This window comes from Camarhynchus parvulus, chromosome 5, assembly GCF_901933205.1.
Source record: "Camarhynchus parvulus chromosome 5, STF_HiC, whole genome shotgun sequence".
Classification (NCBI taxonomy): Eukaryota; Metazoa; Chordata; class Aves; order Passeriformes; family Thraupidae; genus Camarhynchus; species Camarhynchus parvulus.
In genome coordinates this window covers 45,176,567-45,198,505 of record NC_044575.1, presented here as the reverse complement: position 1 = coordinate 45,198,505, position 21,939 = coordinate 45,176,567, and the positions used below count along the sequence as shown (strand labels likewise).

General features: G+C 35.8%; 1 protein-coding gene across 3 annotated transcripts in view; it reads left to right on the top strand.

Annotated features, from left to right (window-relative positions):
- Positions 1-21,939, top strand: part of TTC7B (tetratricopeptide repeat domain 7B) — a 118,143-nt gene that overhangs the window by 15,044 nt on the left and 81,160 nt on the right. For 2 of the 3 annotated variants that reach the window (XM_030950556.1, XM_030950558.1), the window contains exons 3-5: positions 587-755; positions 13,043-13,173; positions 14,139-14,260. In XM_030950556.1, coding sequence (XP_030806416.1) covers positions 587-755; positions 13,043-13,173; positions 14,139-14,260 — 422 coding nt within the window. The remainder of the gene's footprint in view (positions 1-586; positions 756-13,042; positions 13,174-14,138; positions 14,261-21,939) is intronic. The other variant, XM_030950557.1, reaches the window with a different exon arrangement.

Sequence of the window (21,939 nt, the reverse complement as noted above, 5' to 3'; positions counted from 1 at the left end):
CATCCATCTTTTCAGAGATCAAAAGAAGCTTCTTCTACACTCATCTGTAACATTTTGTTTTCAGTGGCTTCTGGGAGTATTAATTTCTCTTTCTTTTCTCTCTTCATTCCTTCATTAGTTCTTTTTTTCAAGACATTTATTCTGCCCTGATACTTTGAAATGGTGTGAATTAAATATGTAGGCTGTGGAACATATATCATTAAGTTTTGATGCTATGTTATTTTCAACTGTGCTTGTGTTAGAAAAAGAAGTCATATGAGGAGCTGTAATGATAGGCTGCCTTTAAATAGTTTTATCACCTGGAAAAGCTGGTTTCCAACTGAGAGGTATTTCTGGTACCCATGTAAATACGCATGTGAATATCTAAAATGGCTGGTAATGCTTTTCAGTAGCTTGCTGGAATGAGATTTAGTGAATTCCCCCCTACTTCAAGCTTCTCAAATATTACACAAGACAGGATTTTGTTCATTTGTTGCTCTGTTAGAAGAGATATTCTGGGGGTGACAGAAAACATAAGTAATAATTATCAGAAAAAATTAGGTGTGTTTTCTTAGGGAAAACCCTTTCTTATTTCTCTTCCTTCTAGCCAGAATTCCTACAAGAAGCCAACCTAATAATGGCCAAATTAAACTATGTGGAAGGTGATTACAAAGAAGCTCTGAACACATATGCTAGAGTTGGTGTTGATGACCTGCAGCTGACTGCAGTGGCACCGTATCGGCTACGGATGATTGCTGAAGCATATTCTACAAAGGGTAAGAGTGCTCTTTCCAGTATCATCATGTGGAAGTAGTTTTTAAAAGTTAATTTATATCTTGTCCAAAGATGAAGAATTTTTTTGTTTGAATGTCATCTACACAGTAGTGGAGTGCCATATTCGTAGATAAAATTAGAGGATGGTTTGGGTTCTTTAAATTATTCTGAGTTTGTGATAGTTGACAAGACTTCTACCTCAATTAATATTCTAACTGTGATATCACTGTACTATGATCTCATCAAATTTTTTGAGTGTATGTATTCAAAAGTCCTCTCATAAATGTCATAGTAGCTGTGGCTAGTTGCCAAAAGTATTATCACTGTTGCTGAAAATTAAGGGCTACAAAACGCAGTGCATTTTTGTGCTGGCTGTGGGCAGAATGGAGAACTTTGATTCACAGTGATGCCTTTTACTGAATGTTAAAATGCTCAGCCTAAGCTAGGTTGTGTAGTTAAATTGCCTCTTAATTGAGAAGAGTATTAATAACATGATAAGTGATTTAAAGCAATTCATCACTTGTGCACTTTTAATTTTTTCTAATATGAATATAGATTTTTAAAAAAATTCAGAAAGTAAGGTAGTTAAAAACGATTTTCTTCTTTACTACTCTAGTATAGTGAAAATTGTAATGCTGGCCTCATGTCTTAAGGTGGCAGTGCCACTTCAGTTTAGAAAACTGTAATAGGCTTAGGGCTGGTCAGTGTGTGGAGAGAATGGCAGTTTGTATGCCAGGGGCTTATTACAATTTACTGAGTGAAGTGTTTGCTTTGGTTTGCTGTGTTTAAGCATGGCTTTGGTTGCATATGTACTTTTTGTTATGGCAAGAGGAGAGTCAAAGGCAGCAAAAGATTTGTGAGAGACTTCTATAGCTTTGACTGACAGGTGATGAAGGATTGTTTTCCACCAACACTGTCCTCCAGTAAATGTTAGACAAGCATGAACCATGTCCTATAGAGATGTCAGGGAAATAAGGGAACTAACTGGTAGCAGGGACAAAAGGATGCTTCATAAGTCTGGTCACTAGATTAAAGTGAGAAGTGGGAGTATAGGGGAAATTCTTGTATATGATATAAATCTGCTCACTTTTCTCAAACAGCATCTCTGTGGGCTTTGGAGCAGTGTCTGCTTTGGGTACACTTCCACTCAGGGTTGTGGATTTTGGCTGTTCTTTTTGTTTTGTTTTTTAAATCTATGAGGATGTCTGTTGAATTTGTCATGTTCTTTCCATGGACTTGAACAACTTTAAGAATCTAAATTTGCTTTTATCTCCAAGGAATTTAATTGACTCTTTTCCCAGAGCTCAACTCTTCTGGCTTTGTTTTATTTGGCCTCATAAGGATATAAACCAGTTGAAACCATAGTGGCATAAATTTTGTGCATAAAATTAGTATTATTAATTTTACTTTATTCAAACATAATGTATTAGAAAATAGAAAATAGAAAAACAGATACCTGTTCTACTCTGGAATATTTTGTAGGTTCATATTTTTTTTTAAAAAGATGACAACAGATATCCAGCATATTTTCTGTCTAGATGTGTGGGGTTTCTTCTTCTGATTTCGAATTTTATTCTTAAAACATTGAAATCTGTCATACAAGGCCTGATTTGTGATAGGGTTTCATTTCCAGTTTGAGTGAAATCGCAGGACAGTTTGGGTTGGAAGGGACCTTAAAGATCATCTCATTCCCAGCCCCCTGCCATGGCCAGGGACACCTTCCACTAGACCAGGCTGCTCAAAGCTCCATCCAACCTGGCTGTGAGCACTCCCAGGGATGGGGCATCCACAGCTTCTCTGGACAGCCTCTTCCAGTGCCTCACCACCCTTGCAGTAGACAATTTCTTCCTGACAGCTCATCTAAACCTGCCCCCTTTCAATTTAAAGCCTTTATCCCTTGTCCTGTCCCGACATACTCTTGCAAAATGTCTGTCTCCATCTTTCTTGCAGGCCCAGGTACTGGAAGGTGATTTAAGGTCTGCATAGAGCCTTCTCCAGACTGAGCAACACCAACTCTCTCAGAAGATTAAAAAATTTTAATTTCCTTTCTTGTCATGGTAGAGGATTGCAAGAATATAGTCTTCTGTGTGATATAGAATGAGGTGGTAGTCACAGAGCAGTCTTAAATTTAGTATTCAAAGTCTGGACAGGTTTAGAGTAGCTGACAACTAAATAGCATATGCTTTCTACCCAGTAGTGTACATTTAATTCTCACTCTCTTCCCCATTTCTGGTCAATGTTTTTCTTTCTCCTTTTAAGAGTGACTGTAAACTTTACAGTCTGAATCAGAGTCTCTTCAGAGGTGGCTGAGGCTTGTAAGTATTACCAAACTAAATACAAGTTATTCTTACAGAGGTTTTGTGGTTCACTGGGATTTTTATTTCTGCTTGTAGGTACAGGAATAACTGCATTATAGAAAGTTTGTAAAACTCTTCAGAGTATTTAGATTTTATTTCTTTGGCAGTCATAGCACTATGTTATTAAGCAGTGAGGGACTGTCCATGCCTGTTTGCAAGCATTGGCCCAGCAGCACCATTTAATGCTGCACCATGCAGTGAAAGATACCTGCTGAAATTTCCCCATTTGAATCCAGTTCCAGTGGATTTGCAGTCTTGTATACTGTTGTGTATTGGTCAAATACTGATGTTCTTACCACTGAGAAAGGCAGAGGGCAGATAACAAATGGTAGTTTTAAACACCTTAAAATAGTTTTCATTATTTAATGTGGGACCACCTCCATGTACTTACCTTTTCACTGTGAGGCTTCATTCTGTAACCTCAGAGGTGATGGATTGAGAGGGATGCAGGAGTTGACATATTTCTTCTTCTACAGTGGTTATAGGGTACTTATATGAGCGTGTTGCAGTGTAACCATAGACAGTTCCACAGCTCACACCAAGCCCTTGGAAATGAGCTGCTTTCCAGATGGCTCATCTTCCTCCTGCACATGGAACACACAGAGCGTGTCTCCCTGTTCCTCACAGCTAAGGAAGGGTCTGTATGAGTGTATGCATGCAGCAAAGTACAAGATGGATTCAAAATTTTGCTGGAGTTTTATCTACTGACAGCTAAAAAGAAGGGGAAGAACAGCAGTAGTGACAATGGTGGGGAGAAAAAATGGATTTGGAACATGAAAGGGAAAACCAGAGAACTGAGCCATCTACTGCCCATGGTGCAGTCATGAAAGGGGTCCTCACATTTTTATTACATAAATGAGTTAAATGCTTATATATGTATCTTTAAAATAATGCTTTTAGCTCTTTATGCTGCTTACAGCTTTAGTTGAGGACAACATATTTAGGAGACTGTATATGAGAAGAGGCATAATGTGAAATGATAGTAAGTCAAGCCAAGGAGTCAAAGACTCTCAAACCCAGCAAGGAAGATTAAATGATTGTTATTATTTTCTTGGAAATACCTAGTTAGTGAAATGCTGCTTCAGCTCTTCCAAAGAAAGTTTCTTGCTAGATTTGTCAAAATGGAACATTGTAAAGTTTCAACAAATTTAAAAGAAAATCCTATCAACTTACCTTTTGAAATATTTTCTATTTCCATTACATGTGACTCTTTGCAAGCCTCCTGAAAGATTCCTGTGGGGAATCACAAGCTCTCAGTGCCCAAGAAGTGCTGGAAAGTGGTTCCTTTCTGTTGCTCCTTCTAGGGAAAGTGTGCAAAATTGCTGCTGTGGTGATGAAGGCAGGAATGTATTTTATCAGACTGAAATAGCTTATAGGACAAGTTGTTTGGTTTTAATTTTTTTTCCTGGCTTCTGGCAACAAAAATAACTTCTAGTAGTGATGTCTTGTGCTTTATCCTGAATTGTAGAAGATGTGGGATGATCTGATGAAAAGGTATCTGCTTCTGTGTCCATTAAAACAATGCGGAGCAGACTAACCATGTGAATGTATGAGGCAAAGCCCCAGAAACTTGGTTAGTATAATTCAAATATTTTCCTGCCTTTTCTTCACACTTTTCCTCAAATTCACATGTTAAAAACAGAGTTGTAGAAGATGATTTTCTTTTATGTAGTTAACTTCAAGGACTAGCATACCTTTTTGACTTTACACTGTTTTTATGTGTATGCCCATAGAATGATTACACCTAGTGTTTTCTTTAAGGAAGGAGCTAATTTTGATTCTGTGCTTCTGAGTAATGATTCTGTATGGGTATGTAGAAGGTGTTGTGTGGGATAGAGTGTTAATAAAATCATAGTTTTTGTATTAAATACATATTTTTTTAGAATTCAAAGACTTGCTTGAAAACATGCAGTGGGACATATTTAAAATACAGTATAAAACATAAATTGAGAAGATGAAGCTTTTCAAATCAATGGACCACTTAGTATTTGCAAAAACATGAGGATACTTATTTGAATCTGTTGGTTAGCTTTTCCCCCATCTGCTTGTAAATTTATTTAACACATAAGCAGAGGAGAAGCATAGAATAAAACAATTTTCTGTAGCAAAATGCCTATGGTTGGAGTTGCCAGCTTGTTTCAAGAGGGTGTGATGAGGGAGAGAAAAATAGGCATAAAAGAATGACATTGCTGAGGAGACAGGCAGGTTTGCATGACTGTTGTGGCAATGTGTTAGCCTGAGAGCAGATGTATGAAATTGCTGGAGCTGGCTTCCTGGAGCTGTTGCCTGTTGGTCACAGGAGCATGTCATACCTTTAATATGAAATTTTAAGGAACACTAAAAAAAAAACCATATTTTTTTCTTCTGCCACAAATATAACTAGGCTATCAGTATGGTTATTAGAGATGTCTTATGTGGATTGAGCAAAGCTAAGAAATGAGGCTGGGCAGGGGAAGGAGGAAGGAAAGACAGTCTTGAGATTGTGGTGACAAGTCTTGGCTCAAAGTAAAACGTAGAGGTGTTTTGCACATTTCTGGATGTATTAAATACTTGATATTTAGGTATCCTCATAGGAAGAACTACTTTCTGATAGGTGGGGAAGGTTTCCTTGTTCAAAAGGTTAAGTTTGTCTCTTTAGGGTCTATTTGTTTACTTTCTTCCCTAGATCAGTTTAATTGTCAGTGCTCAGTTCTGAGATTGAGGTGGATCTTAAACTCATGAAGAATTGAAATATGACAAGTTATGAACCCATGGAAAAGTAAAGAGTATGTATGTCTTTTTATGTTAAGCTTGTTTTACTAGCTCCAACTTTTCCTACTTCCTTCTCTTACAAGACCAGTCAGAAAAAACTTTTATGTGCTGTTGCCATACAGAAGCATGTATTTTAATACTAGGTGAAGCTAATAATCCCCTAGGGTTGTGGCCTCTGGAAACAGAACAATTAAGTTTCTGCAAGTTTTCAGCAGTATATGAATGAGGTAATATACTGGAAAGCATGCATAGGCATTATTCAAACACTGTGCAGGCAGTATCTCCTATGTTTCTAAGCAACTTTGCTTATGGAAGCAGAGATGAAATGCATGCACAGTGGGATATTGAGGTGTTATTTTGGGGAAGAGCAACTTGTTGGGAACTCTGCAAGAGCAAGTTTTTATTTAAATAGGAAATAAGCTTATTGAAATTTTAGGTAACACAATTCTGATACTGCTCCCTTAGTCAGAAGACATAATTGAAAAAATGAATGTATAATACTTGGCATTATGAATTAATGACCCTTTCTAAAAATGCTTGTGGAGTAACATAGCAATTTACAGGTCTGATATTTCTTAAAGTCTGCAACTTAGTCTAGATTTTAGTAAAGAAAATGTGTTTATAATTAACACACTGTATAGATTCACAGACAACTTCAGGTGCCTGTCAAGATGACTGTATTGCATTACAGTAATGAATTCTTGTTAAGTGTGTGAGGGATGTTGTTTTATAAGTAAGATTGTGACATGACCGAATTTTAGTCTTATTGCTGCAGGTCATTTTACATTTTTATTGCCTACATCTTTGTTTGAATAACTGTGTTTCAATTTAAAGGATGTATGTTGAGAAAGGTGAGGCTGTCTTTACTGCTGCTGACCCATATTCAAATTTAATGTTGCATTTACCAAGTTAAATGATTGGCTATTAATTAGTTCTGTTTACAGAAACATGGAAATGCTCATTAGGTTCAGCAGCAGTGTCAGGTGCATGTGGATTGCTACTTTGCAGCTAGGGAAAGCTGCTGCACTTAACTTTAATCATATGCAATTGTAATGGGATCTTGTGCACTGCTAGCCTGTGTCAGCAGACACCAAGCAACTCTCATGGAAGAATGCTAAATGAAAGCTGGTTTAGTAATTATGCTGGGGATCTCTAGACTCATTAGGCAATGGGTCAAGAACTCATGTTCCCCCCCTCCTCCTGTCTTGCTGTGCAAGTGTTGCAGACTGTCAGTGAGCATTTTTCAGACCATGGATAGGAGGCCTGTGCCATAGGGAGTTCAAATTTTCTCCATTAAAACTTTTTTCTTTCCCCAGACTACATTTATGACATCTGCTCTACTGGAGCAGGGACTGGAAGGAACCCAGGCATTTGTCCTGCTTTCCTAAGTACTGCTTTTAGCTCTCTTGTTTGAAAGCTAAACTCTAAAAGAGAATACTATATATCTTATTAAAATAGAATTCTTTAGGACTTGGGCAGTTTGGTGTGTCTTATTCTTAGTTTCTCCCAAATCTTTAGAATTTCTTCAGAATCCTTTCTTTGGCAGAGTGAAGAGAGTTTATAAATGTTGGGCTCCAATTAAAAAGTAGTGATTCTGGCCTCTTTTTCTCATGCCACAGGAAGAACAGGTATCACTGTAGAGCTTTGTCTTTTTTCCTTAGAGGTGCTTGTAGGAGCAATCCTGACACTTTACAGAAGAACAGTGTAAATTCCATAGTTAAATAATTTCCTGTCCCCTGAGCAAAGAGCTTCCTTGACGCCCATTCCATATACTGGTGTGCAGCATTTCTGCCTTTGGGGAATGTTCGGCAGAGAGAAGTCCAGGATGTGCAACAATAACCAGTCCTTTTTCCTGCTTTTAGCTCTAGTTTGAACTTTTTCAGCTCTGCCACAAGATGCTGGCCTGTTAAAGGGCTATACTGTAGCAAGAATTGGCTGGCATATGGTTATTAAGAAACAAATGTGTGTACAGAAGAATACTGACCTCTTCTATTTAAAAGATATTGCAGAAGTCTGTTTCTTAAGAAAATACAAAGATTGGAATGCATTATATTTAGAAGAAAAGGGTGACCAATTGTTTCACAACAGTTGTCTCAGATGATGTTAGAAGAAATCCCAAAATGTTGTTATGCTTTTATTGACTACTTGGAGTAATAAGTAGGTATTCAATTCAGAAAAAAAGGTATTTCTCATTTTTCATCCCTTTTTAGCTCTGAGAAACTTCAAGACACTCAGAAGCACTAGCATAACTATGGCACTAGAAAAGCTGTAGTAATGAAATGACATTGCAGTTTGAGCATGCATGATAAAATGCTCTGTTCTGCCTGAAAGATTGTGCTTCTATTACTCTGGGTTTAGTCTAGAATGGAATTTAATGCTCTGTAAGTAGTCTGTGTTTAAAAGAGTGGGTAGCCAGAGGAGCTTCCCTTAAAATCTAGTGTGCTAAGAGCAGGGGATATTGGCCTTTTTCCAGTGCCTTTCCTGGAAAGCAGGTGTACTAAACTAGCCATAAAATAGCAGACTTTGCATTCTGACAGTTGTTGGAGATGGTTTCCCTCGAGTCTTGGCATAATGGGATGGGTAGTGCAAGGTACTTAAAAAATCAGAGAAATTATTATTTTTTCCTTAAATTGTCTAAACCAACAGGCAGCAGGCAATTGGCAATCCCTACAGTGTATCTGGAGTAACTGTAAAAGTAAAAGGTAGTTTATTAAAAATATATTTGCTTACTCTCTTTTCCTTTATAATAATTACTTTGCAAATATTAGTAGGGAATTGAAGACAAAAACAGCCCCATGCTTTGCTTTCTAAAAAAAATCTCTGAAAAAATTCTCTGCAAGCAAGAAAAATCTTTGATTGAGGACTTAATTAGTCCTTTCCTTCAGTGAGATTAGCAGTGTATGTTCTAAGTTCAGAAATAAATAAATGTGGGGGTTCCTTGATAGCAATAACAATATGCTAAACATGAAGTTTCTTTAGAAGGAGGTGAAAAGGGGCTTTTTGTGTACAGCATTTGGAACACTTACCATATAATGTATCAACACTTTGCATATCATATATAGGGAACACAAAGTTCTGTGTACTAAAATACACTTGGATTTTACATGTCTATGTAAGGAAAAGAGGAAGCAAACCCAGAAATCTTTATGTATCTCTCTCTCTTGAAAGAGCATGCTTACTGATTTAAGTGTAAAACAGTAGTTCACTGTTTTTCCTCTGTCCTTTGATTTCTCTACTGGAAACAGGAGATAAACAATGGGGTCCATTATTATTTGTGGTATCTAAAATGTTATACAGACAGGGTACTGCCTGGGATCATGGAGAATCTTCAGATACACAATACTCTAAGTGGTTTTGTTGTTTTTTTTGGAATGATCTCAGTAGTGGTCTGTGTGGTAAGAGCACTTGGTAAAGATCTGAATTGTGCTGTAGATTCCCTTTTGGCCATCAAGCAACTTTTGGTTTACTCTGTATGGTGAAATGGGAGTGTGGCTTAATTGGTTTCCCTACACAACTGAAGTCTGGGGGGTTTTTAACCACCACCCATAAAAATGGGTGTGAGGACTTCTTAAAAATAGTTTGTTCCTTGTTCTTGCTGAGGCATCCTCTTTTTTTGGGTAGTGGTCAGTTTCTGCAAATGTGGTGGTAGGGCCAGCCTGGTCTTCTATTTGTAAAAAATGTTTACTTGGCTTAACCTTGGCCACTGATTTGAGACTACAGACACAAGAATGCCACTTATTCCAAGTGATAAAACTGTCTAGTGTTTGCTTTCTGAATATTTTACAAAATATAGGTAACTTTTTTGAAAATTTAAGGAAAACCTTCGCAAGTTACCACATAATTTAAATATCAGTACTATTATTTTGTTGTCCAAATGCTGTTTGTTGCTCTTCTGCTCTTATGACAATCAATTTTAGAGTTACCTTGCAAAACATGTAAACTTAATTAGTATGGACTCGTATTTGTTTCACTACTTCTCACTTTCTTTTCCCTTAGGAGTCGTCTTGCTTGATATCAGGACTAGATATGTATGAGATAAGTGTCTCCCAAATTAAAACTGACCCAGTTTGTTGGAAGCTTTTATCTGAAAATTATTTTAACTGGAAGGGCTTAAATTTAAAAGCCTTGAATATCAAAGTCAACTTGTGATACCAGTTGTCATGATACTCTTGAGTGCAGAATCAAACAACATAAAAGTTAAATAAAGCAATAGCTATGGCCTTTTCAGCGAATGCAGTAACATTTTATGGCAATAACCTGTACTTTTTTTCCAAATATCTTTAAGTAGTGTATAAACAGTTAAAGAAATGCCTATCCTTTGGGGGAGAATGGCAGATTCCTGCCTGGCAGGTGTGGGAAGAATCACAAAAGGGACAATTGACTTGTCTGATTCTATGACAAGTCTTCAGCAGATAAATAAGGGTTATATGTGTTTTTTTGAACTTCATGTGTTTCTCTTTTGTATATGTTACCATGTGCTTGTTCTTGTTTTTGAAGACCTATTATAATGATCCCTATTTTAATTAACTCTTCATCTCTGTGTTCTTATGAGGAAGTGGGCAGTATACCATGTAATTGTTGTTGCTGTGTATATCAATTTAAATAGTACTTTTAAATACTTTAATACATTATTAATTAAATTTCATCTGTATTTAAGAAAAAAAGTTAAATGGGTAGTCTGGAGTGACTTGTTTTAACAAAGTCATAATTACAAAAAACATAATTTATTAAAGGTTTCTCCTCTAGTTGATATGTTTTCATTTTGAATACAGCAATAAATTGCAGTTTTTACTTGTGTCATCAAAACAAATGCAGCATGCAAACCATTCTTTTAAGTGGTCATTTCAGAATAGATCTCCAAATAAACTTCCTTCTCCAAAGCATCACATGCTTAAAATATATATAATTTCCTGGGTTTAATAAACATACAAAAAAAAGTGAGTGCTAGTTATACAGAAGCATTTCTGTAAGAAGTAGTGTTCTGTACTTCATCAAAGAACACTTAAAATTTAGTATGTCCCTGCTGCATTACTTAGAATTTCTGAGGTGTTTTCATATCATAATGAAAAATTCTCAGCTAAAATAAGAAAATGTCTTTGTAGTGAGTTTTTCAGATTTAAATATTATAGTTATGGCCATAAACTGTAAAAATAGAAAGAATATATCTGACTCAGATCTACAAATAGTTGAGTAATTTGCTTGATGTAGGAGATGGTTACTTGGGGGCATTGCCTGTTCATAGTGTGGGAGAGAAGGAATGAGGAGGAGAGATTCACACACAAATTACCTGGTGCTTTCAGTCATTTGATGTGTTTATTGCAGTGCATTTACTGTATTCTTTAGTCACCTCTGAGTTTGAAGATGTAAGTGTAGGATTAGCAGGACTTTTAGTACTGGATTCAGAATTTTGTGTTAACTGGATGTATAGCACATAAAACTGTAAGATATGTGTTGTTTGTACTGGTAATAGGGTGGTCTGAAGGGTAAAGGTGGCCAACAAACTGATACAGACTTAAAGCATCCTCTCAAGCCTGAAATCTGGCCAGAAATCTGGATTTGTACTACTTGACATTCTGCTGACACATGCCCAATATATAACTATGTGTTCTGTTGATGTTTTTTGTTTTTTCTCCAGCAATGGATTCGCAAAACTTTCAACAATGAATAGAGAATACAGTAATTTAAATTGTGGATTATATTAATGTGGGAGCAGTTGAAGGCACTTTAGGACTAGCATTTACTCCTGGCAAGCTGGGAGAATGACCTGAAAGAAATCTCCTAACATGTGGAAAGTGCTACTGCAAATGCAATTAATTATTCAAATAAATATAAGATGAAATAGTTGGCTTGAAGGATATGAGCTGGTGGTCTCTTGCAGATCATAAGTGGAAGATAATTTTTACTAATATGTAAGGGAAGGCACTGAAGTTCAGCTGATTTTTAATACTTTTTTAAAAGTATCCCTTATGAAAACCAGGAGGTCTTTCGTCTTCTCTGCTCAGTGCAGTTGAGGCCTCCAAGTGGAGCCATGTATCCTCTTTTGGCCCAGTGAGTGAAGGTAGACATAACCAGTTGGAGAGTCCAGAGGAGATAAAAATGATGAGCTGTCCAAGAAGCATGAAAAGAGAAATTGGTGAGAATTGGTGTTTTTTCTTGTGAGCATCTCTCTCTCTCTGGATGAATCAAAGAATATTCTGAGTTGGAAGGGACCCGGGAGTCCAACTTGTACATGAATGGCCCATAGGGGGATCAAACCCATGACCTTGGTGTTGTTGGCACCATGCTTTAACTTGCAGTGTTTTGTGAAGAACAGAATAACCTTTCTATGAGGATGAATCAAATTAATTAATCTAGAGAGGGGGATTTAAGAACTAGGAAAAAATACTATTTGTGAGAATAGTTGAGCTCTGTGGTAATTTGCATATGAAGGCCAGGGCATTCCTATTGTCAGAAGCTTTTAAGAACAGGTTGGTCCAATGTCAGGGGTTGGTTGATTCCTCCATCAGATAAATGGATTTATATTCTCAAGGTCCTTTCCAGCACTTTAATTATCTTGAAAATAGCTGTAATAGAAGTGACTTGTGTAGGAGTTAGTATTGATTAGTAAGAGTTGTTGGATTTTTTTTTGAGACAAGTGAAGATTTTTTTTTACTTCAAAGCACCATAATGCATTTGTTGGGAAGGTCCTGAGCAGAAAAGACTTACATGGCCTTGATGAGTGAACTACCTCTTCTAAATTTAAATACAAAAATTGCACCTCCTAACACATTGTTTATTTTAAATGTATTTTTTATGGATACTTTTGTCTTGCACAGTGACTGGGTTAGTATTACCTTGAGTGCCTTTCATCATTGTACCTTGGTTTCTATGACCATTCTGGAAAACTGAAGACATAGCAATGTAAAGCTGGTATAGAAAGACACTATATGTTTTTATGGTAGATTGTCAAAATGCCTTTTAAATCAAAATTGCTTTAAAAATTGCTGCTTCTGGATTTATACTTATTAAGAAGGAATAATTTTATTTATATATTTATTAGTGTCTGTTTTAGGGAACCATACCTTCATTTCCTTTGTTTCTTCCCCTGAACTAAAGGGGCTGAACCTGGACTATGTTTTAGCTTCTAATATTATATGACATTAGTTTTTAATGCTTTGTTTGAATTTTTTTTGCCTCCCAAGGTCTCTGTCTTGAGAAGTTGCCAATATCTTCCTCAGCGAGCAATCTCCATGTGGACCGAGAACAAGAAATTGTCACATGCTATGAGAAGGCTGGGGATATTGCTCTCCTGTATCTTCAGGAGATAGAAAGGGTAAGCTGGGGTCATTTTATAAACTGAAGATTTAAAGATTGATATAAGTGCTTTTTTGAAAGAAATTTGTGTGACCCTTTATTTCTAGGAGTTATACACTATTGCTTTTTATTTAGACTTTGAGGTACATTTGGACAAAATGCAGGGGCTGTGTTCTTTGGCTTGTGAATACTGTTAGAGTGAAGTGAGCTGGCAATATCCATCTGATCCTCTTTCAGACCCATTGCTTGCAAGCCTCAGGCCTGTCACTTCACAGCTGTCCTTGAAGGAGTTAGAAGACACATTTAGAGTCATGAAAAACAGAAAAAGGGGGAAAGAAAACTGATGTGATGGGGGAAAAAGTAATTCATACTGTTCTTAAAATACATGCAGGTTTTTATTTTCTGAGGGTTTTTGCTGTTTGATTATTTTCTTGTAGTGGTTGGTAGACTGCACCACTGAAAGCTGATTACATTTTGACAACATTTTTAATGCTGATGTAATACAATTATTTCTAAATGTTTACAATTATTTCTAAATTCCTTTTTGGCAATCACTCTAGAGATAGCTTTTAATCTTCTTACTGCTCTCTGCAGCAGTCTTTTCTAACCTAACAGGAGTTTTAAATTTTTGAATACCATCACCTCCTGCTACTGAATAAAGTTGCAAATATGCTTTTTCATATTCTTCTCTTTTGTATACCATTCTTCACAAAAATTTCTGAAAAAGTAGTATAAAATTTTGCTTAGCAGTATTTCTACTTGGTAGATTAATTATCTCTAAAGGGTACAGCCAAGAACAAAAGGGTTTATATTTAGGTGGCAATGGAGGTAAAGCTAGAAATGGTCTATTAGCCACCACCTACAAATGGCAAAGATTTCTCCAACATTAAATGTTAGCTTCCATGGAAAAGTACACAAACCTTGATTTTAAGTTTTTTTTTCTAAATACACTTCCCCCCCCCCCCATTTCTTGTGTTCTCTTAGGTAATTAATGCCAACATACAAAACAGAAGCCCTAAGCCAGGGCCCACTGCACACGAACAAGAGCTTGGTTTTTTCCTGGAAACAGGACTTCAGAGAGCACATGTTCTATATTTCAAGAATGGGTGAGATTTGACTCGTCTTTTATTGTGTTTACTTTTTTGTTTAGGTTTTGTATTTGTGATTTAACTGGACATAATTTTTAGCAATTGTGGATTCTGTAATTCTCTTGTTAATAAAGTAGTAACATTTCAATTAAAATAGTAGGGCTGCCCACATTGTATTTATTTACATATTGGAAAATTGTTTAGTCAAAGTATATTAAGCAGAAAGCATTTTATAGTTTTGTTTACTAAATGTACGAACTTAAAGTACCTTAAGCTTTAACTATTTGAAATTTACTATCAAACACTTAAAGAGTGATTGTCAACATATTGAAACTGTTGATATTTATAATTTTGATTTTGTAATTTTTTTCCAAATCTCTTCAGTTATCACTTATTTTAACATTATGCTGCAGGATAAATGTGCATGAAGATCAACAGTATGTATACAAGTATACAATCTTTATTGTACCTGCTCTGTAGATCCCTTTAGATTCTGCATGGGACTTCCTTTATAATTTATTTTAAATAAGGCTTTGCTTAAAAGCCTAAAAATAAATTCAGTTGCCACACAGAATGAGAAAAAGAATACAACACTTCATTTTTAAGAACTTCAAAACTTGGCACAAATGGGTTTTAAGTACATTTCTGAGATTTGTTGAAAGCACGTAGTTTAAAAACTTGTGTCTGGGGCTTCTTATTTCATTAGGAAAATGCGATTTTATTGAAATACTGGAACTCTTGATGGGACTACTATTTTGTACCAAAATGTTTCTTATTCTTTCAAGTACATAAACCAGAGATAAAGGAAATAATGCAGTGTCTGTAAAGAGTTCGAGATTTTAATGTACTGAAGGTAGGGTAAAAAAACTAGCTGAGTTTTAAGCTGTCCAGAAATTTCAACATGGAAACAATCACTACACTTCTGAAATCTCTTTCTTAAAGTATTGAAGTAGTGGTGCATTAACATGATCTGAGACTTACACTTTAGTTCTGTTTTCATAATTTAATTGCAGGAGGAATGGAATGTTCTGAAAGCTAATTTTTTTTCATTTATCGGAACTAAAAATAAGATCTCTGTTTTCATGTCTGCACAAAAATATAAATAAAATACAGTTACTGCCAAAATCCCAGTGGCAGTCATGATTAAGAATAAGCTAAGAATTCCACATTTTGAAGGATTTTGTTTGGAGGCCAGGGATGAAAATAGTGCATTTAATCTGACATGTTTTGTGTAAAAGCAACCAGTAGTAGACATAGCAGATTGCAATTAATGAGGAAAACAAAAAGCAACTGCACAAAAAGAGTCATGCAGTGGATTGTTAAGGAATATCCAGACAGGAGTGTTTTCCTAGGCTGTATCAGCTGGTCTGGTGTGAGCTTTGAAAGATTTTATTCCATGTGCATTTTAATTCTTCACAATGAAGTTGTTGGTGATCTTGTTAACTCCTATACAAGCATATATTTTTATTTTGCAGTCTTTAGTACAGTGGTCACTTGCAGTTTATAAGCTAATTCCACATTATATATAGAATTTTGAATTTCTTCTTCTAGTTCTGTTGGTCAGTGGTACTGTTTTTGTGGTATGATATGAAGCAAGGTGTTAGGAAAGATAGCTCTGTGATAATCATTATTTTACATATTCCTGCTGTTACATCCTTTAGTTTCCTTCCTTAATTCGGAGTCAATCACAATTCTTTCAGTATTTCCTAATATAGTCATTGTTCCAGGCTGCTTGTTATGTGGCTGCTTTTAGGGACTGCTTTTTTATTTTTATAATTTCTTATCTTGGGTTTACCAGAACTGAAGAGAACTTCAAATATATACTTTTTCTAATAGGGTTAAATTATAGCCTGCTTTTTAATAAATCTATTTTAAGGATATCTTGTTTCATTTTTAAATGTATCATCCCTCCTGATGTTAGGTTACAGAGAGTAGATTTGAGATCTTTCCAGGAAGCTTTACAACATACTTCAAGTTTGAATGTAATCTAAAATCATCTTTGTACATGTGTGTCAGTTTCAAACCAGAAAACAAAATAAGATAACTTTTATATGTGCTGGAAGACCACAATTTCAACAGTGACATAGGGAGTATTGCTGCCTACCTATAAAGTTGGTTGATCTACTTAAATTTCCCTTTCATTTGTTAACTGTACAGAGATTTTCTTTTAAGTCGAATAATCGAGATTTTGTAGAGAATTCAGTCATTATCTTTCAGGTATGCATTATCTTGTATAAAAAACTACAAAGTGCTTGAAACTTAACTTAGCCTTTCTGCTAAGTGGTGGTATTTTGAAAATACATGGAAATGCAATTAGCTAAAAAAAAATCGAAGTAGAAATAGTCTGAACCAGAAAAGTGTTACTTTAGTGCTAATAAGACACAAAACTGAAATGAATGGTTTCTTCTGAAGCGTGCAGAATTTTATTAAAGAAACAAACTACATGCCCATTTTTCACTTGGGAGATGAGGAACATTTCAGCTTGGAAATGTGTAACAAAGAAGTGGAGGAAGTTGTTCTAAAACTTAGAGTAGGGTTTGTGTGTTTTTTTAAAAAATGTTCTGAAATGTAACTTTCCATGCTTTCAGGCTGATTACATAACTTGTATAGTAGTTGCTTTGTAATTTCATATTGAAGGAGTTCAAAGCCTTGATGTTTTTCCAAGAAAAGCTGTGAGCACAGGAACTTTGACATTAGTATTTAACATAGCTATTTTCAAGTACAATGCCCCTGAGAAAGGACAGCTCTTTAGATACCCAGTGTTTCTTCTATCCTAGTATTTGTGTTGTTGTGAGATTTACAAGTTGATTTTTTCTTGTTTTTTTATGGTTTTTTGTTCTTGGTTTATAGTTTTTATTTTTGAGGTAGTAGTATTCACTAATATACTGGAAATGTATGCTCTTGAAGCAAAGTGGCATTTTGGTTGAAGTCTAAAATCAGGAGGCCATCATGTGAAAATCAGACTTAGCTAGCTTTCAGAGCAATTTTTTTGGCTTCTCGTTTATTTTACACCCCCTCCAAGGATATTGCTCTGGATCCAGACTGCAGTTTGGTCTAGTCTCCCTTATGGTTCACATACTCAGTCAAAACCTGAGCATCCCAGAGATGGACCCATCATGGTCCTCATGGGGCCATTACCTGTGCTGGCCCTGTCACAGTGAAGCAAGACATTCCTGGTCTCCTCCAGCAAGTTGTTTCTTATAGACTTACTTCTTCATAGAAAATTAGCCCTGAAAAAAAAGAATAAAAAATATAAACCAATTTTTCTCATTTTTCATATAATTGAGATAATTGATTTATATTGACTTCACATGTTTGACAAGCACAACAAAAGCCCTCCTTAGAGTATGGGACTTAACTATGTAGAATTTTTTAATCTGTTTTTTTCTTTTCACTATAGCATATAACAGAAATAGCATAAGAACATTGCTCTCTTTTTGGTAAGAGAGGAACAGTGGATGGGAGGCAGTCTGTAGGTGCTTCTGTTCCGCAGGTATATCCATACAGTGCTCACTGATAGGGGTTTTACTGGGATGAAGTCCATGAGAGAAAGGTTTATGTAAATGCTTGACATAAATGCACATGAAGATCCTGTAAGATCAGCTCTCTGCTGTATTAGAATATAGTGCTAGATACCCATCACTCTGCATCTCTTGAAATCCTTTTGCACATCCTACATCAGTCTCAAAACAAGTTGGTGTTTAAGTAAAGAATAGAAAGTAAGATGAAAACATTGAAATCCTACAACATATCACATTTCTTATATGTAAAATATCACTGCTGTGTGTTGGAAAGCAAACAAAATCACTTCTGTTGCAGTTTTCAACACAGCTTTGTTTTCTATATGCCTGCTTTTGTGTTTGTGTGGTTAGGAAGCTAAGGCAGGAATATACTCAAGATAGGAACAAAAATAATTTCTCTGTGATTCCTAGCAAAAATAAGGTTTCAAAGGATACTTTATTGTCTGTCATATCAGATGCTTTCCTCATCCTTGTTTCCAATACTGTTCTCACCTATTAGTTTTCATTGAAAAAGCTATTTGAACATGAGAGGAAATTATTATTCCCTCAGGTATTTAAGATAAAATCATCCATTATGAATGCTTTCTCTTTCAAACCTTACTGTATATTTATTGCTCAGAATTGTGTCCTACTTCAAGAGTTGAAAACAAGATTCCATTGTGAAGTTACAGGTGGGAAGCCTGGCAGTGTTACACGGAAGACTAAGGGGGATATAAAAATTAAGGAATTACTTCTATTCAAAATCTTATCAAGTTTTGTAATAACTGGTTATACAAAGAACAATGAAAGAGTAATGTTAGTATCTGAGTTATGTTCAAGACTGATACTCTTAATAATTTGTAGTTGGAGTTCTGACTCCAGCTCACTTCTTCCAAGAAGATACTCAGCATTTTTTAGCCTATGTACCACATGTCTTGCTGACAGTGGCTGTTGATTGCATTTGCAAGCATCAGATTGAAGGTTTTGGTTTTATGTTGAATTGAGATGGCTGACAAACAAAGTGATCTTGGATCCTCAAATAGGGGAGTTAATATTTCGTACACTTCCTCTACTCCCCTCAAAATGCTCATTTTACTGCCCTACTTAATGCTCTTGTTTTTCCACTGTACAGAGATGTTAATATTGTCATTTTCCTCAGACCCACCCTCCTCCTACCCTCCTAGTGTGCATTTTCCTTGTTTGCCTTTTGCTGGTTGGAGTGCTTGTTTGGTTCTTCTGTGGAGTTTTGTTGTCAAAGAAATCAGTGACAGTTTTCTGTCATTCTGGTGAGAAGAATTGATTCACTGGAAGGTTGATAATGGCTGGTGTGGCTGTCAGAGATGGGACCATGCGATTGAGAGTAGGAAAATATCAAGAAGGAAGAATGGTGGGAAAAGGGAACAAACACTAGGAGATGAGAATGGGGAGGATGAGATCTTCCTCTTCAGCTGGTGAACCATTAGATGGACTAACTACCAGTGGAACTGCAGTCTAGGCAGCAAGTGTTTTCATTTTGAATGCATGCATGCCAGAATTCCTGCTTGATTGTGCTCTTTCAAATACTTAGGCTTGTGTAGCTCTAATGGCACATTGAAGATGTTTTATTTATAATCTCAAGCATGTGTTAAGAACTTTCAGGCATCAAACAAACATGATCTTCTGTAGTAAATTTGAGGTATCTGGGAATTTTCTTTCTGCATGAGAGAACAATGGATAAAATAAGAAGTATGCCATGATAATTTTTTAAAGTAGACTTAAAATTTTTTTTTTTTAAAAAGTGTAGTTTAGGTCCTGGCAGCAAATCTGGGATTTTCTACATTTTATTCAGAAAATAATGTCCAGTGTTAATTAGTATTTTCTGGAAATTATAATATCGTGGGTGTACTGAAAGTGTAAGTATGAAAGGACGAGTGGGAAAGCACAACTGTCTGAAGTTCCAACTATGCTGCCTCTCATAGATAGATACCTAAATGCTTACTAGGATGTTTTTCTAATTGTGGATTAAGTTATACTTCTCCACCCTCTTAAACCTGATGGAAAACAGACACAGACATTAGTCACAATCATCCAAAGCACCATACATTGAGCAGAGTATGTAGTCTTGTCCATTTGGTCAGGCCTTTAATAAAGTTATGGAAGGGAGCCACAGAATTGTGGTCCTTTTAATTTTTTTTTTAATTTCATCTCTGTTGGGCTATAGAAAGCAGTAGGGTAAATTGCATACCTTGGTATTAGGATGTTATTTTACAGTTTAAGAATTAATATCTTGATTTGTCACCTTTCTTGCTTTTTGCTTATGTGGTAACTTATTTTAATGTGAAATTGTTTCTGGCCTTAATACTGTGTAAATGACTCTTAATTGGCTAAAAGTAATAGCTAGAGTATATGGATTTTAAGAATTACTTTTTTTGTAAACATGTCAGTTATACTGAAATTACTGAGATGTCACTGTTCTGATTGGCATATTAAGAGTTTCACTTGCCCTTACTCCTTACCTCTAAAATAATTCCTTTCTTTTCTTTCATATTTGAGTTTTTGAGAGGAAAAAAACCCCAAACTTTAAAACTTGCAATGTACCTATGGGTTTACAAACATTGCATTTCTTTTTCTGTTTATAAATACAGACAGAAAGAGAAAGCACAAGAGAAGGTGGAAGTGAGCTCAATTCCAAAACCAACCTCTACTTCATTGCTTTGGTCAAGCTGTGTAGATTTCATTGTTATTGGTTTTTCTCTCCTTTTAAAAGATTAATATTTAAAAAATGTGATATAGTAAGTCTCAGCAATGAAGTAATAGGATAGTATAAGTAGCTCAGCTTATTTACCGGCATGGTTCTGGATGTGCTTTTCTCTCTTAAATGGGAAAAACATTGACAATTTAGCCACAAAATTGCAGAGTAGGTGAGATTTGGTTTAGCTCAGTATGCAAAAATTTATTCTAATTAAATTTTTAATCATTGAAAGGCAGTGGTAGACTAAATATTTGGGGTTCTTGACTGAGAAGCATAAAGGAAATAACTGACAAACAAAGTCCTTTTCACTGATTAAGAAGTTATTACCAAAACATGCTGTAAATATGGAGTAAATTAATCTTATCAATCTTTCTAAGGTTAATTTTCAAACATTCCTTTTTTAGTCTGTTTTGAGTATACCATGATTTGATCTCACTAATTTTGTTATAGGCAATAGTGTTTGGGGGTTTTGTCCTAATATCATTCAAACATAGACTGCTTTTTGTTGAGCAGTTTCTTTCATTCTTTTCTACTTTTTGAATGTCTTTAAAACCGCAAAAATAAGTATTGGTGGGGGTGAAGTTTATCTGGACCAGTAATGCCAAAGCACTGTGTTGTCTGATGCTAAACATGCTTTTTAAAACCAAGAAATGTCTTGGTGATGATGGTGACAAATTTGTTTGTGCCTAAAGTTTGCTACTGCTGGCCTTCATGCTTATATACACCTTTTCTGATCCTGCCTTGAAAGCTTATCCTTGATGCCCCTTAATTTTCTTTCTGCACTTTGCTTGTATCATATCTGCAGTTATTAATTTCTGTCACCTTTTATAGGTGCAGATATTTGCATTATTCTAAACAGAAATACTGTCTGAAATTTTTTTAAGGAGCCTAAAAGCTGATCGTGTATCAGAATAATTAATTAGGTTCTAACATGAATATTTGGGGTTTAGGGTGCAAATATGTAGACACGAGGATGCAAACAGGCCCTAAGGGCATGTCTGTAGAGACTTTCAGTAGATCTTGGTTTTCAGCCTAACTGGCAGATTGCTACTTAAAGGGTCAAAGTAGGGGTGTTTTTCTTGAAGATTTAAAGCAGCAAACATTCTACTTGTCCTTAAAAATGAGGAAGATACAATTCAAAGGAGTTGATTTGAGCATGTTCTGGCAGAAGGCAATCATAGAAACACACAGGTACATTACTATCAGTGTCCATCTGTGGGCTGTCTTTGTCTTGTCTGAAATCACTGAAAACGTGTCAGTTCCAAGTCAATGTTAATGTACCTTAAAATTCCTTGTCCCTGAAAGGAAGGGATCTCAAAGTCTTTTACAGACACTCTGGGACATTGCTGTCTAAGTTAATGTGCCCTTTTGCTCTGGCATTCCATCAGCACAGGGAGAGCTGCTGACATGAAAGCACATCCTAGTGAAAAGCAGGTAAAAGCCATGTGTGTCCCAGGCTAGGAAGG